Consider the following 16,508-nt stretch of genomic DNA (forward strand, 5'->3'; position numbering starts at 1 on the left):
ACAGGCACACATATGCACTTGTATTTTAACCACCAGGGCCGTGTCAGTACGGAAAGCATTTAATAAAGATTTGATAGACCGACTTTTAGATGCTGAATTACGTGTTTTAGTGGTAAAGATCTCAATGGCTTTGTCAAAATTCTAGTGAGCTTTTAAGTATTTTAAGATGCCAAATACTTGCTTTTTATCTGGAAAATGTTTAGAAATGTCTTATGGGGATATATTTTTATTTCAAAATTTACTATGAATAGATATTTTGTGATAAACAGCAACCAAAGTACATTTGCTTCAATTTTTGCAGCAAAAGATTTCACAAGAGCAACTAAGAGGCAACTATTTAAATAATATAGAATCTGCCCATAAAAAATACATATAATACATACATTTTAGAGAGACAGGGTCTTGCTCTGTCTCTCAGGCTGGAGCACAGTGGTATAATCATGGGTTACTGCAGCTTTGACTTCCCAGACTCAAGCTATCTTCTCACCTCAGCCTCCCAAGTACCTGGGACTACAGGCGAATGCCACCACACTTGGCTAATATTTAAAAATTTTTCGTAGACACGGTCTCACTATGTTTCCCAGGCTGGTTTCAAACTCCTGGACTCAAGCAATTCTCTCGCCTCAGTTTCCCAAAGTGTTGGGATTATAGGCATGAACCACTGGGTCTGGCCCCCAAAATTATTTTTGATATAGCATTGTGTTATCATTTTGCAAACATAGTTCAAATTAAATCTTCCTAATGAATGTAATACATTCATTACAATTTAATACAGGAATCACTAACAGCAAATTCCTGATGTGAGGGAAATTTTATTCCCATAAAGTTTAGTTTTCTATTAAAGCTTATCCCAGGATAGTAACTAACTTTCCCAAAACACAAAAGGTTACTTATTTATTTAGGCGAAGTCTCGCTCTGTTATCCAGGCTGGAGTGCAGTAGCAGATCTTGGCTCACTGCAATCTCCACCTCCCAGGTTCAAGTGATTCTCCTGCCTCAACCTCTGAGTAGCTGGGATTACACCAGGCCCAGCTAATTTTTGTATTTTTGGTAGAGATAGGGTTTCACCATGTTGGACAGGCTGGTCTCAAATTCCTGACCTCAAGTGATTCGCCTGCCTCGGCCTCCCAAAGTGCTAGGATTACAGGCGCAAGCCACTGCACCTGGCCCAAAAAGGTTTTTTTTTTCAATTTACTTAAAGAAGGTCAAGCATTTTAAGGCATAAGAGCCATTTATTTAAAACAGTAAATTCAGTACATTTATTCCTTTCAGATCAAAATTAACATATTCCGTATTAGTAAAATAAATAATGCTATCTGCTTTTTTTTTTTTTTTTTTTTTTTTTTTTTGAGAAGGAGTTTTGCTCCATCCTGCAGGCTGGAGTGCAGTGGCACCATTTCGGCTCACTGCAACCTCCGCCTCTTGGGTTCAAGTGATTTTCCTGCCTCAGCCTCCTGAGTAGCTGGGATTACAGGAGCATGCCACCATGCCTGGCTTTTTTGTATTTTTAGTAGACACGGGGTTTTGCTATGTTGGCCAGGCTGGTCTCAAACTCCTGACCTCAGGTGATCCACCCACCTTGGCCTCCCAAAGTGCTGGGAGTACAGGCATGAGCCACTGCCGGCAGGCTGACAATTCTATTGTTTTTGAAGAAGGCGTTTAATCACTTTATTGTGACAAAATTTTGTCTGTCTGTTTGTTTTTTGAGACGGAGTCTCGCTCTGTTGCCCAGGCTGGAGTGCAATGGCACGATCCCAGCTCACTGCAACCTCCACCTCCCCAGTTCGAGTGATTCTCCTGCCTCAGCCTCCTGAATAGCTGGGATTGCAGGTTTGTGCCACCAAGCCTGGCTAATTTCTGTATTTTTTGTAGAGACAGGGTTTCACCATGTTGGCCAGCCTGGTCTTGAACTCCTGACCTCATGATCTGCCCACCTCGGCCTCCCAAAGTGCTGGGATTACAGGTGTGAGCCACCGCGCCCAGCCGTAACAAATCTTTTAACTCTGAAAAATACACTATTTGGGATGAGTCACCAGTAAAGTATAATTCCATATGTAATAGCATAAAAAATGTCTAGATGTCCAGGGTCTCTTCTAAAATTCTATCACTCTGGAAGATTAACAACAGTCTTACTAAATAACTTTACACATGAATGAAAAATGGAGAAAAATTCTATTAAGATGCCAATCTTATTAAAATGAAATGGGCTATTCCCTCCTCCCCCCAGAAAAAAAAAGACTGGGAAAATAAAACTCACAAGTTGGTTTTTTTCTTTTTTCTTTTTTTACGAGTTGGTTTTAAGGTTATTTCTAATATTCATTTTTCCTAATGACACCAATATATCGCCATTTACCTGATTTTAAAACTGCAACTGGTTAGTTTTAAGTGAACACAAGTGCTATGTTTTTGTAGCTTTACCATATTCAATCTGTAACTTACTTAATAAAAGACCTTAAATTCATAATGCATGCACGGTGATCAAAATATGAGCACTCCTCCAAGCTCTGCTACTATAACGTTTGCTCCTTTGGGATCATAATGGTATGGTTTTCTTTTTTTTTTTTTTTTTTTCTTTTTTTTTTTTTTTTTGAGACGGAGTCTCGCTCGGTCGCCCAGGCTGGAGTGCAGTGGTGTGATCTTGGCTCATAGCAACCTCCGCCTCCCGGGTTCAAGCGATTCTCCTGCCTCAGCCTCCGGAGGAACTGGGACTACAGGCGCCCGCCACCACGCCCGGCTGATTATTCGTATTTTTGGTAGAGATGGGGTTTCACCATGTTGGCCAGGCTAGTCTCGAACTCCTGACCTCAAGTGATCCACCTGCCTCGGTCTCCAAACATAATGATCTGTTTTAAGGTTGCAAGTATTTCCATTAGGTATTTATGGGGTGAGTAGGGTGGGGCAGATGTGTCCCGGAATGGGGCACAGCGGACAGGAAGTAACGGTTTATAACAACGTGAACGCTTCCGACGTGTAGCGGGAGCTTCAGAAAGCGTGGCCGAATCTGCAGCTCTTAACAAATGGCTCGTTCCCAAACCTTAGCCTCAACTCCTTCTGAGCGATAGGGGCATGCTACCAGCACGGGGGAAAATGAGATACAAGAAACGCCCGAAAGGGAAAAACAAGGCTGGGCTGTTTCCTTCCTTTGGGGTCAAGACAGAGGCACAGAAGGCCCAGGTCTGGGAGGTTGGATCACCTCCGGCAGGATGTTGAGCCGGGTGGGAGCCCAAACAGCAGGGGGCCCACAGGAGGCCGGCCCAGGCAGCCTCGCGTCCACTTACCAGGCCAGGCCCAGGCACGTCCCCAGCGACAGCAGGCTCAGGCACGTTCGGGGGTCTGCCCAGCCCCCGCCTCCGCTGCCCCGGGCCACGGGGGTCTTCCCGCCCTCGCTCCGCTTCCCGGGCTCCGCAGCAGGGGCTCCCTTGGGCCCCGACTTCTTCCGGCTCTTCACCTCAGACATGTCTGGAGACCCTAGGACGACAAGCCCAGGGTAGCTTCTTCACCAGGGGGAGCAGGACGTGGCCGCCTTGGCGTTCGTGGGAACCCTGGGCGGTGACCGCGCCCCCTCACAGACTTGGCACCGCCCAGAGCCCAGCCCCTTCCCTCTCCCCGCCATCCTCGTTGCTTCACTGAGTCTTTCAGCTGCCAGCTCCATAGTTCTCCTAGGAGAGGTGGGCGGCGACCTCACCCCACAGCGCCTTCCACTGCGATATTGCTCCAAATCCGAGGAAATTCAAACTCCCGGGCGCGCGCAGGCCGACGGGACCCGAGGAGGAGGGGCAGGACGAAGGGGTCGCGCGCGCCACGTCGGGCGCGCCGCCGCTGCCCGAGTCCGGCATTGGTGGGAACGCGGCGCGTCCCTGAGGCTTAGCCACACCCCGTCCGCGGGGTAGGCGGGCACTTCTACGCGCGCGGGCACGAGCCGTGGCAGGAGTGCGCGGCGGCAGCGGTGGCCGCCCCTTGGAGCTTGGGGTGTGTTTATTTGCATAAGCGGGCGCGCGCCGTCCGGGCTGGGTGGATCCGGCGGGATTTGACTGCTCCGCTGTCCAGAGGCGGAGAAGAAGAGGTAGCGAGTGGACGTGACTGCTCTATCCCGGGCAAAAGGGATAGAACCAGAGGTGGGGAGTCTGGGCAGTCGGCGACCCGCGAAGACTTGAGGTGCCGCAGCGGCATCCGGAGTAGCGCCGGGCTCCCTCCGGGGTGCAGCCGCCGTCGGGGGAAGGGCGCCACAGGCCGGGAAGACCTCCTCCCTTTGTGTCCAGGAGTGGGGTCCACCGGAGGGCGGCCCGTGGGCCGGGCCTCACCGCGGCGCTCCGGGACTGTGGGGTCAGGCTGCGTTGGGTGGACGCCCACCTCGCCAACCTTCGGAGGTCCCTGGGGGTCTTCGTGCGCCCCGGGGCTGCAGAGATCCAGGGGAGGCGCCTGTGAGGCCCGGACCTGCCCCGGGGCGAAGGGTATGTGACGAGACAGAGCCCTGCACCCCTAATTCCCGGTGGAAAACTCCTGTTGCCGTTTCCCTCCACCGGCCTGGAGTCTCCCAGTCTTGTCCTGGCAGTGCCGCCCTTCCCAGTAAGACCTAGGCGCAAAGGCTTGGGTAAGTTGACCTCCTCGCTTTTCTCCCCGAGCCAGGTTCTTTGGAGGCTCGGTAGCTGATTTCAGGGACTGAGAATTTGAGGACATGGAATATTTGATAACCATCCTGCTCCTGTACCAGGAAGAGAAATTCTGTAATGAGGAAGTAGTAAACTTGGGGTTTTCGTGGATAAACGTGCGCTGTTTTCTGTTTTACGTCCACGAAGAGTTTTGGCTTTCCATTTTGTTGTGGGTTACAAAAGGTTTTGAGACTTAGTTCAGATAAGTTGTGCAGTTTTAAAACGTATTTAAGATTTGCATATTTTAGTTTAACAGGACTAGGTGAAATTGGAAATTAGTTTCAGAAAACCAGAGTGTCTTATTTGCTTAGCTATTGGACATCACCTAAAAAATTCATACATTCTTGTTTTTTCACATCGAATTTCATTACTATAAATTGAGGAACATTTTATGTTTAAGAGGACAAAAACGTTATTAACATTTTAAAAAATGAGAGTTTTGATTCCAATCAATAACTTTTTATCAGTTTTGTGCCCCTGCTGGGCATTTTGTAAGCCTTGACAAGCATAGGCAAATGCCCTACGTCCGTCCCTATTTTTCCAAGTGCTACATTTGGTGACTTCAAAAACAGTCATTGAAGCTTGATAATTATTGCCCCCTTCTGTGAGCTCCAAGTTACTTGTGCTCTGTTTTTGCACTTTGGGCATTCACATTCCCACTCTCTCTCTCTTTTTCTTCTTTGTCTAGACTGTGAATTATTTCAGGCAAATGACCCAATCTTTTCTGTAGTCTTGGTGTCTGACATATAGGGAGGCGCACAAATGTGTATTGAATGAATGAATTGATAAACCCGTTTAGACTCTTTCACTCTATACATTGTGTAAAGTTCTGTTAATGTTTTGAAAACTTGGCAGAGATTGTGAACTGGGTTTTATGCCCATGGAAAAATTTGCATTATATTTGAAATAAACTTGCTAGAAACGTCAAGTATTTTACTATAAAGGCTGTTATTCTTTCCTCATGTCCTCCTGGTCTGAGAAATCACATCAGAAGGTGTTTCCTGTTGCTTTGTGGGAAATGTGTTTAGCAAGGAGGACCTAGAGCTGACATCCTCCTTGAATGAGAACTAATACTCAATAGTAACAATGCTCTATTCACTCTTATGTTTGATAAGGAAAACAAGAAGTCTCTTAATATTGACTTCAATGTAATCACTATTTTATACAATCTTAATTAAAAAAGGGAGTATTTTATTGTAAGAAATGATAATGTGTGTTAAAAAAAATTGACAGTAGAGGCCGGGCATGGTGGGGCTCACAAGTGTAATCCCAGCACTTTCGGAGGCTGTGGCGGGTGGATCACCTGAGGTCAGGAATTCAAGACCAGCCTGGTCAACATGGTGAAACCCCGTCTGTACTAAAAAAAAAAAAAAAAAAAAAAAATGAGACAAGGTGGGGGAGAAATCCCAAATTTTGCTACTCAGAAGTAACTCAAACATTTTGATGAATAAACTTCTAAACGTCTATATATATTCATATGATACCAACACTTGTTTTTTTTTTTTGAGACAGAGTCTCAGTCTGTCGCCCAGGCTGGAGTGCAGTGGAGTGGTCTCGGCTCACTGCAACCTCTGCCGCCCTGGTTCAAGCAGTTCTCTTGCTTCAGCCTCCCGAGCAGCTGGGATTACAGGCACCTGCCACTGCATCTGGCTAATTTTGTGTTTTTAGTAGAGCCAGGGTTTTACCATCTTGGCCAGGATGGTCTTGAATTCCTGACCTCGTGATCCACTCGCCTCGGCCTCCCAAAGTGCTGGGATTACAGGCATGAGCCACTGCGCCCGGCCCCCACGTTATGTGTTATATGTGGGATCATGTTTCTGTTTTTTTTTTTTTTTTTTTTCAGCAGCAGTATTATGAACATCTTTCCATGTCAATACATGGAGATATGTGTCATAATTTTGAATGGCTGCATAATATTCCATTTTATATACATACCCTAATTTTTAAAATCTATATTCAGAATGATGGACATTTAGGTTGCGTTCATCACTGAAACATCCTCCATTAATTCTTTTTTCTTTTTATTTTTTACTCTAGCCTCCCAATGTGCTGGGATTATAGGCTTGAGCTACCACACCTGATTGGAAACTGATTAATTCTCCTTGTGGATATTTTTACATATGTATTTGAATGTCTCCTTGAAGTAAATCCTTAGAAATGGGATTTCTGGGTTAGAGAGAAAGCTTATTTTAAACAATTCCATATCTTACTGCTTTCCAGAAAAATTGCATTCATTTTCTACTTTCCCCAATTAGTGCATAAGAATGGCCATTTTCTCATACCTTTCCAAGCACTGGGTTTTGTCCATTTAAAAATTTTTGCCAAGGAAAAAAAATCAGTTTTGTTCTTTTTACGTTTCTTGTTTATTAGTGAGATTATGTATCTTTTCATATGTTTATTGGCCTGACAAATATTTTGGTGTTTTGGCTGTAGCTCATGGTTGACAGCTCAGAGAGAGAAAGATCTGAGGGAAGATGGATGCAAAAGCTCGAAATTGTTTGCTTCAACATAGAGAAGCTCTGGAAAAGGACATCAAGACATCCTACATCATGGATCACATGATTAGTGATGGATTTTTAACAATATCAGAAGAGGAAAAAGTAAGAAATGAGGTAAAGCTCTCTGAAGCAGTCCACACTTCCTTAAAAATTTTTAGAATTTCAGAACTTGTACTGGTCTCCACTACTTTATGTTGCATACATATTCATTGTTGTATACTAAACTACTTAATTTTTTTTAGCCCACTCAACAGCAAAGAGCAGCTATGCTAATTAAAATGATACTTAAAAAAGATAATGATTCCTACGTATCATTCTACAATGCTCTACTACATGAAGGATATAAAGATCTTGCTGCCCTTCTCCATGATGGCATTCCTGTTGTCTCTTCTTCCAGTGGTAAAGATTCAGTTAGTGGAATAACTTCGTATGGTTTGTATCCATTATACCTTCTATCACTTTGCTATCAAAATTGCTTTGGGTTTGTCTTATTGTAGATGTAATCTTTTGAAGAGAGTGTGACCAGTTCACTGAAAACTGCATGTTAAAAAAATTGTAGTGATGTTTTCAATTTAAATATTTTTTATTTGCATCCACATTAACTCTCAACTTTTCTTCTTGCCCAGTAAACTGTACTGCTGAGATAATAATATGTCTAACCTAATTTTTAGAGACAATAAGACAATTTATAGGCCCTTGTTTATTTTCCAGTTCTATGTGTTTATAGAGTTTATAGGAAAAAATAAGAATCTTTAGAAATATATGTTCTTGAAAGGTATTCCATAAATGTTCTTCCTTTTACACTTGCCTTCCCAGTCTTCAATATGAGAGGGAATGAAAAGTCAGGAAATAATTGGGTGAGTAAAGCAGATATAGATAGAAACTTCCATTTTCTTTAGTCATCTTGAAGGATATATGTTTGTCTTTGCTCTCTGTGGTCTGAGAAATCAGAAAATTAAAGTTAATATGCTAGCCACATTTTCTTAACTTCTCTTGGAAATTTTCAGGCTAAGCCTCAGCTTTGCTCTTTGTTTTTTATGGTATTACTTCAGTAATTATTCCAAAGTTCTATTCATTCATGCTTGTTTTGTTTTGGATTTTAGTAAGGACAGTCCTGTGTGAAGGTGGAGTACCACAGAGGCCAGTTGTTTTTGTCACAAGGAAGAAGCTGGTGAATGCAATTCAGCAGAAGCTCTCCAAATTGAAAGGTGAACCAGGATGGGTCACCATACATGGAATGGCAGGCTGTGGGAAGTCTGTATTAGCTGCAGAAGCTGTTAGAGATCATTCCCTTTTAGAAGGTAAGTGTCTTAGTCCCTTTCATAGTCTAGTAAGGTAGATAGACATGTAAAAATATTATGATATATCAATACGTGATAAATTGAATGGTAGAAACAAGTATAAGGTACAGAGTTAGAACAAAGGAAGGATATGTTAACTCTCTGAAGGGAGGGGATGGATAGGACAAGCTTCCTGAATGAGATGACATCTTAGCAGGAGTTTGGAGAAAGAATAAAAGTTTGCTAGGCAGTGAAGGTAGGGATGGGAGACTAGGGAAGGTGGGAAAGGTAGTGGGTGGTTACTGGGGTGGGGAAGGGCATACTGGGTAGAAGAGGGTTTAAGAAATGTTGGCAGGTATACCACTGACCTTAGCGATCCTGGTAGGTTCTCAGGGTATTCATCAGGAATAGTTGTATAGCTCCATCAGTTCTAGGCTGCCCCCATTCATCAGTGTGTTCTCATTCATCAGTGTGTTCTCTCTGTATGACACTTCTAGGGGAATTCAAAGACAGTTCCCAACTTCTAGTAGTTAATTTTTTTTTTAGTAGGCCAGGCACGGTGGCTTATGCTTGTAATCCCAGCTGAGGCGTGGATCACCTGAGGTCAGGAGTTCAAGACCAGCCTGGGCAACATGGTGAAATCCCGTCTCTACCAAAAATACAAAAAAAAATCAGCTGGGTGTGGTGGTGAGCACCTGTAATCCCAGCTACTCGGGAGGCTGAGGCAGGAGAATCACTTGAACCTAGGAGGCGGAGGTTGCAGTGCGCCGAGATTGCACCACCGCACTCCAGCCTGGGCAACAAGAGCAAGACTCCATCTCAAAAAAAAGTTTTTTTTGTTTTTTTTTTTAATATGTGTGTATAACATGATCTATGGTTAAGACAGTTTAGACAGAATGATTGGAATAAGTAGTAAGCCTCTAAGAGACTTAGAAATATGGAGGCTAGGGTACATCTATGTGTACACATGGCCTCAGTTTAATTTCATAGCCTTCGTAAGTGGTATAGACTATACTCTTATCAGAAGTATGCCCAATTCCTAACCCTTGGTTTTTCCCCTCTATCATTACAGAGAAGTTTCCTGAGACTTAGCTCCTTTCAAGTCTCAGAGCCAAGGATTTTTTTAAACCCCTACTGCAAAGTTGATCACTAAGGATATTTCAGGATAAATTTAGCTTAAGTTCCTTTAGTGTGAAGGAATGAGTTTTCCTTTCAATATTATGAACTTTCTTTGTGTATTTATAATATTCCAATTTATAGGTTTAAAAGAACACTCCTCTCCCCATTTAAATTGCTCTACATTATTGTGATGAATTTTCAATTCTAGGGATTAAAATTGACTAACAATCTATGGAATTAAATATTCAGGAGTCATATTGTATAAATTGTTATCTTGGAACAGGTTTTAACTACTTTGTTTTGAGAAAATCCTGGAGATACTGGCAACTGTACATGTGAACTTAATTCATATTCCTCGTACTTTTGTGGGATCTCAAGTTCAGAGGACTGAGTTATTCATATTCCTTAGTTCACGGCTTATTATAGTAGATCTGTACTAGGCTGAGCTTTTCACTGTATTTATTTATTTCCATTTCAAAATTTCCTATTCTTATTTCCTTTCCCCTCTCCATGGACAATCCTAATGTATTTAATGTATGTTCTTTGTAAATGTCTGTGTAAAGTGTGTACTCTTGTAAAATATGTATGTTGTTGGTATGCAGGTATTTTAAATTTGCATAGATGTTATGGTATTATTCTGTTTTTTATCTCCCATGACACAGTGTTTTTAAGATTTATCCTTGTTGCTGTGTATACATGTTATTTGTTACACCTGATTGCCACCAACCCATTTTACTGCTCATTACCCTAAGTAAATGGATATGTAGATTGTATGCAACTCTCTGCTGCTGCAGCAAAGCTGGGTTGAACTTCTATGTGAGTAAGAATTTCTTGGGTATTTGTAGCTAGGAGCAAAATTAGTAATTATTTATTTATTTTTGTTTTTTTTTAAAGAGACAGAGTGTCACCCTGTTGCCCAGGCTGAGTGCAGTGGCCATATCATAGCTCACTGCAGCCTCAAACTTTTAGGCTCAAGTGATCCTCCCACCTTAGCCTCCTGAGGAGCTGGGTGCACACGCCACCATGCCTGGCTAATTATTTATTTATGAAACAGGGTCTTGCTTTGTCACCCAGGCTGGAGTGCAGTGGCACAATCTTGGCTCCCTGCAACCTCTGCCTTCTGGGCTCAAGTGATCTTCCCACCTCAGCCTCCGGAGTAGCTGGGACCACAGGTGCATGCTGACACACCCAGCTAATTTTTGTATTTTTTGTAGAGTTGGGGTTTTGTCATGTTACCCAGGTTGGTCTCGAACTCCTGAGCTCAAGCAATTCACCCACCTTGGCCTCCCAAAGTGCTGGAATTGCAGGTGTAAGCCACCATGCTTGGTGTGTTTTTAAACATTTTTTTGTAGACAGGTTTTTGCTATCTTGTCCAGGCTGGTCTCAAACTCCTGGGCTCAAGTGATGCTCCCACCTTGGCCTCCCAAAGTGCTGGGGTTACAGATGTAAGCCACCATGTCCAGCCAAAATTACTAAATGATAGGATATACAAATATCAAATTTGATTCCCCTCCAGTCTGTACATTTCCCCCATATGAGTATGGGGACTCCGATAATTTTACTTGTGCAGTGACGGTTGGTATGATCCAGCTTTCCAGCTTTGTAATTTTTGCCAGGCAAACTTCTATAAAGTTGTATCTTTTACTTTGCATTTCTCTGGTAACTCAAGTTTGAACATTTCTTCATAAGCTTGTTGTTAGCCTTTTGGGTTTCTTTTTTTATGGATTTTGTTTATATTATTTGTCTATTTTCCATTGGGGTTTCCAATTTTTTTTTCTTTTTGCTTTTTAGGAGTTTCTTATATATTCTAGACATTACACTTTGTTGGTTTTAGACTTTTATTTTATTTTATTTTTTTTTTTTTGAGACGGAGTTTCGCTCTTGTTGCCCAGGCTGGAGTGCCATGGCGCAATCTTGGCTCACCACAATCCCTTGCTTCCCAGGTTCAAGCGATTGTCCTGCCTCAGCCTCCTGAGTAGCTGGGATTACAGGCACCCACCACCACGCTTGGCTAATTTTGTATTTTTAGTAGAGACGGGGTTTCTCCATGTTGGTTAGGCTGGTTTCGAACTCCTGACCTCAGGTGATCCCCCTGCCTCGCCTCCCAAAGTGCTGGGATTACAGGCGTGAGCCACTGTGCTTAGCTGGTTTTAGACTTTTAAATACCTTATTTTAATTTGCCATCTGATTAATTTTTTTCCTGGGTGTTCTCAGTAGATGAGAACTCTGATGTAGTCAAACTAATCAGTTTTTTTTTTGTCTTCTAACTTGTGTTTCCTGAGTTTTGTTCAAGTAGTCCTATTACAGTCTTATTATTCATATTTAGTTCTTTATTCTCTGGAGTCTGCCTTTGTATGTCCACTAATTCAAGAATAGGTGCTTTCCCAAAGATAAATTTTAATCTCTGGAGTTCACTTCCGTTCTCAAATACAGGAACATTGGATTTTTGACACTTAATTGTATTGCAAAACCTTTTCTTTTAAAAGTACAGATAATATAAGAGATCTAAATTTGATTAAAATTGTGGTTCCTATGGAAATGTTTTCTTTGGGTGGTGATTGGCATAAATTAAAGAATATTAAGTTGTTAACTTTTAGCTGGGTGTGGTGGCTCATGCCTGTAATCCCAGCACTTTGGGAGGCCGAGGTGGACAGATCATTTGAGGTCAGGAGTTTGAGACCAGCCTGGCCAACATGGTGAAACCCCGTCTCTACTAAAAATACAAAAATTTGCTGGGCGTGGTGGCGCATGCCTGTAATCCCAGCTACCCAGGTGGCTGAGGCATAAGAATCGCTTGAACATGGGAGGCAGAGGTTGCAGTGAGCCAAGATTGCACCACTGCTCTCCATCCTGGGTGACAGAGTGAGATGCCGTCTCAAAAAAAAAAAAAAAAAAAAAAAAAAAAAAAATATATATATATATATATATATATAGTTTTTAACTATTTATGTCTATACAGTTTTATGTAACCCAGTTGTCTTTTGAAATTTCAATGCTTTAATTTTTTCTTATTTGTAGGGAAATAGTAAAGAATTGACGTATCTTTAAATACAGTAGTGACATTTTACATTACTGTATTCGTATGTTGGTTTTTAATCATGGATGCTTTCTTCATAGGCTGTGTTCCTATTTGTTTCTGTCCTTTCCAAGATTTCTTTGTGTTATTAGATTATTAATTGCTACCAGGATAAGCCTCCTGTGAAAATAGTGTGGAGTTTTCCCTGAATAAAGGCAACTTTTCTCTGAATTAGTTTCTCTGAGTGAATTGTAAATACAGCCTCCTCATGCAAAGCTAAATTGCTCCCTCTTGTGCCCATAGTCAAGATGTTTAGATTCTTTCTGAAATGTGGAATTAATGGTTCAGTTTTTAACTAAATGTTATATTGTGATGGTTAGAGATTTACATATCAGATGGTCATTTGGTCTGTTTGCCTTTTTAAAGCTGGTAGTGTTTTCTCTTTTCTTGCATGTATTTAAATGCCCTAAATTTTTAGTTATAAATTTAGGGGAAAAGGCCTTTGACCCTAGGTAATAGGTACGTAAATTAAAATATGAAAGAATTTACTAGGTAGCTATATCAGGATGCTTTCTTTACCTTTAATCTTGGGATGCTTTTTACAAATTTTATTTTATTTTATTTTATTTTGAGACAGAGCCCCATTCTGATGCCCAGGCTGGGGTGCAATGATCTCAGCTCACTGCAACCTCTGCCTCTTGACAGTCCCCCTGCCTCAGCCTCCCAAGTAGCTGGGACTACAGGTGTGTGCCACCACACCCGGCTAATTTTTGTATTTTTGGTAGAGATGGGGTTTCACCATGTTGGCCAGGTTGGTTTCGAACACCTGACCCAAGTGATCCCCTCGCCTCGGCCTCCCAAAGTTCTGGGATTACAGGTGTGAGCTGCTGTGCCTGGCCGATTTTTACAAATTTTAGGTAGTACAAATTTAAAAAAATGGAAACTTAAGGCAACAGATAGTTTATTTGTCTGTTTTTGTTTGTTTGTTTAAATATTTTAAAAGTATTTTCATTTAAAAAGAAATAAAAGTTCTCCTTACTTGTTCCTTTTTGCTTTCTCCTAAATTCTTAATCTTTTTATTTTTATTTTTGAGACAGAGTCTCACTTTGTCACCTAGGCTGGAGTGCAGTGGCATGATCCCGGCTCACTGCAGCCTCAACTTTCCAGGCTCAGGTCATCCTCCCACCTCAGCCTCCTGAGTAGCTGGGCCACAGGCGCACAGCACGTTGCCTGGCCAAATTTTTTTTTTTTTTTTTTTGAGACAGAGTCTCACTCTGTCGCCCAGGTTGGAGTGCAGTGGCGCGGTCTCGGCTCACTGCAAGCTCCGCCTCCCGCGTTCACGCCATTCTCCTGCCCCAGCCTCCCGAGTAGCTGGGATTACAGGCACCTGCCACCACACCCAGCTAATTTTTTGTATTTTTAGTAGAAACGGGGTTTCACCGTGTTAGCCAGGATGGTTTCGATCTCCTGACCTCGTGATCCGCCCACCTCGGCCTCCCAAAGTGCTGGGATTACAGGCATGAGCCACCGCGCCCGGCCTTGCCTGGCTAATTTTTTGTATTTTTTTAGGGACGTGGTTTCACCATGTTGCTCAGGCTGGTCTCGAAATCCTGGGCTCAAGCAGTCTGTCTACCTTGGCCTCCCAAAGTGCTGGGAGCCACCGTGCCAGGCTCTAAATTCTAAATCTTATCCTAGAGATAATCTTGGTTAACAATTCAGAGTAAATTTTTCCAAACTTTATTCTCTGCATTTATAAATATATACACATACAGAACACAGCTTTAAGTTTAAGTGAAGTCTCAAGGACTTGCTGTTTCATAACTGCAAACTTACACTGAAGGAGGCCTGAGGGGACCTCAGGAAACTTTAGGAGTAAGCAGTAGGGCTTGTCTACCTTCTTCTAAGACATTGGCACTGATAATCAAACCAGGCTTCACAGCCCTGTCTCTACCTCAGTTACTGTAGAGTTCTCTGTCTCCAGTTGTTTGTTATATTTTAGACTTTCATGCAGTCACTATTCAGTACATTGCCAAATTCTGATCTAGGTCTTCTTCTGTCATTCCTATGTGTTTCTGCCATACCCTGTAGAACTCCTCTGTGAGCAGGAAACTCTCTTGTATCATCAACTTCTTAGAATATTCGCCGTCTTGCCTTATCTGAAACTGGGCAGTTTCCTGAGTTTACTACCTTCTCCATAACCTTCTTAAGTGACATGGCAACTTTTTTCCTTTATATCCCACATACTTTAGCACCAGGAAATGGGTGGGCATTGTTCTTGCTCTCTGTTGTCTCATCCAGACCATTAATACTCCCTTCTCCAGCTGAATGCTTTGAGGTTCATGTCTCTAACCTTTCCTATTGATGTAATCACCGTCTCATTCATTGAGATTGGAGTTCGTAGATTATAACCTTCCTCTTATGCTCTTTGTCTGTTAGCACTCTTAGTGATTTTGATACCTGTGTGGATGAGTCATCCAAAACCTTAACCTCTTACCTCCTTAACCTCTTTGTCTCCTGTGAACATTTCTTAACTCTTCCCTGATTACAGGCTAGACCCTGATCTTTGTCATTACTAGAACTACAGCACTTTTGAAATCTTGATGTTGAGCATTCTCTTCTACTCTTTACCCACCTCCACCCATTTTATTCAAGTTTAATGCTATAGACTTACCAAGACTTCTCATCCATTGATTCCAGAATATCCTCTGTATTCATACTATCAGTCCTCTCCTAGACTTCAGCCATCATTGTCCATCATTTTATTGTCCATCATTCAGTTGCTTCTTAGCACATACTCTTGACTCTTTAGTCCTCTCCTTATCTGGAGTGAAAACCGATTTTTTTCTCTATGCTGGGAAGTGGAATAGGTATTTGCTCCTCAAGGCTTCATCCGGACCATTGCTTACTTCCTCTTTTCTGGGACTGATCCTTTCCTTGACCTTGTGCAGGTTCAAAGACTCCACGTCACTTCAAGTTATAAAAAGTCTAATTTTCATAATTAATATGTCAAGTCCTATTCAGTACTCCAAACTTCATTTACATATAAGGTTCAGTTGGGCCTGCCTGAAACTTTGGAAGCCTGCAATGGGATAGTAGGTTAAGGTGGGTTGTTTCCAGCTTTTTCCTGTTGCAAACAATGCTGCAGTGAATATTCTTGTGGATGCAGAATAGTGTAGAAGTTGAACATTGATGCTTTAAGTTTGAATCTCAACTCTACTTCATTAGCTGTGTAACTTTGGGCAAATTACTCAACTTTTCTATTCTTCAGTTTCCTCATTTTCAAAATGAAGATAATAGTGTCTGCTTGATAGTGTGCTATAGGATTAAATGAATGAACATACAGAGAACTCTTAGAATAGTGCCCAATAAATATCTGATGTAAATAGATCTTTGTGCATATATACAAGTATCTCTTTTGGGTGATTAGGTTTTTAAAGTAGTGATTTATATTTGTATTTAATTATTTGTGAATACCAGTAAATAAATTGCCCTTTGGTGTAATTTAATTCATTTATCTTTGAGTCTGTTTTTTGCTTTTTTTGGTATGTTTAAGATCACATAAATCTTTATGATTGATGCTACTGGAATGATCTAATGCTACTGTTTACCATATTTTACACATAGGGACCCCTCTTTTTTATATATGTATATTTATGTGGAGGTGATTAAGTATAGTCTATGAAGACTTAAGATTTTGGCTCCTGACAATATGTAAATAAAAATACATATTTCAAGATGTTTTATGGCTCAATTAACAATGATGATGATAACAGTAATAATAATCATGGCCATTCCTAGTGTTTACTAGTTTGAAGCTTAATATTGGTAAGTTGCTCTCAGATCCATAACACTAATAACCTGTTTTAATCCTTTATACTTAACATAGCAATTTCACATATTTTATATCATTAATTTTTCACAGCAACTCTGAAATAGGTGGGCTAGAC

The 16,508-nt window shown here is 41.7% G+C and overlaps 2 protein-coding genes across 6 annotated transcripts in view; one reads left to right on the forward strand and one right to left on the reverse strand.

Annotated features, from left to right (window-relative positions):
- The window catches only part of IKBIP (IKBKB interacting protein), a 31,271-nt gene extending 27,432 nt beyond the window's left edge, over positions 1-3,839 (reverse strand). The window contains exons 1-2 of one of the 3 annotated variants that reach the window (XM_034934326.3): positions 3,685-3,777; positions 3,278-3,467 (exon numbers count right to left, since the gene is read on the reverse strand). In XM_034934326.3, the coding sequence (XP_034790217.3) occupies positions 3,278-3,456 (179 nt within the window). In that variant the 5' untranslated portion in view covers positions 3,457-3,467; positions 3,685-3,777. Of the gene's footprint in view, positions 1-3,277; positions 3,482-3,684 lie in introns of those variants that run through there. The other 2 variants (XM_008958049.5, XM_057299511.2) reach the window with 2 other exon arrangements.
- A 61-nt stretch (positions 3,840-3,900) lies between these two features.
- Positions 3,901-16,508, forward strand: part of APAF1 (apoptotic peptidase activating factor 1) — an 89,608-nt gene continuing 77,000 nt past the window's right edge. For 2 of the 3 annotated variants that reach the window (XR_008620471.2, XM_003832607.5), the window contains exons 1-4: positions 3,901-4,590; positions 7,082-7,260; positions 7,389-7,578; positions 8,250-8,447. Coding sequence is in view for 2 of the 3 variants with exons in the window: in XM_003832607.5 (XP_003832655.1) it covers positions 7,123-7,260; positions 7,389-7,578; positions 8,250-8,447 (526 nt within the window). In the remaining variant the exon portion in view is untranslated. The remainder of the gene's footprint in view (positions 4,591-7,081; positions 7,261-7,388; positions 7,579-8,249; positions 8,448-16,508) is intronic. The other variant, XM_063593583.1, reaches the window with a different exon arrangement.

This window comes from Pan paniscus, chromosome 10 (genome assembly GCF_029289425.2).
Source record: "Pan paniscus chromosome 10, NHGRI_mPanPan1-v2.0_pri, whole genome shotgun sequence".
NCBI lineage: Eukaryota > Metazoa > Chordata > Mammalia > Primates > Hominidae > Pan > Pan paniscus.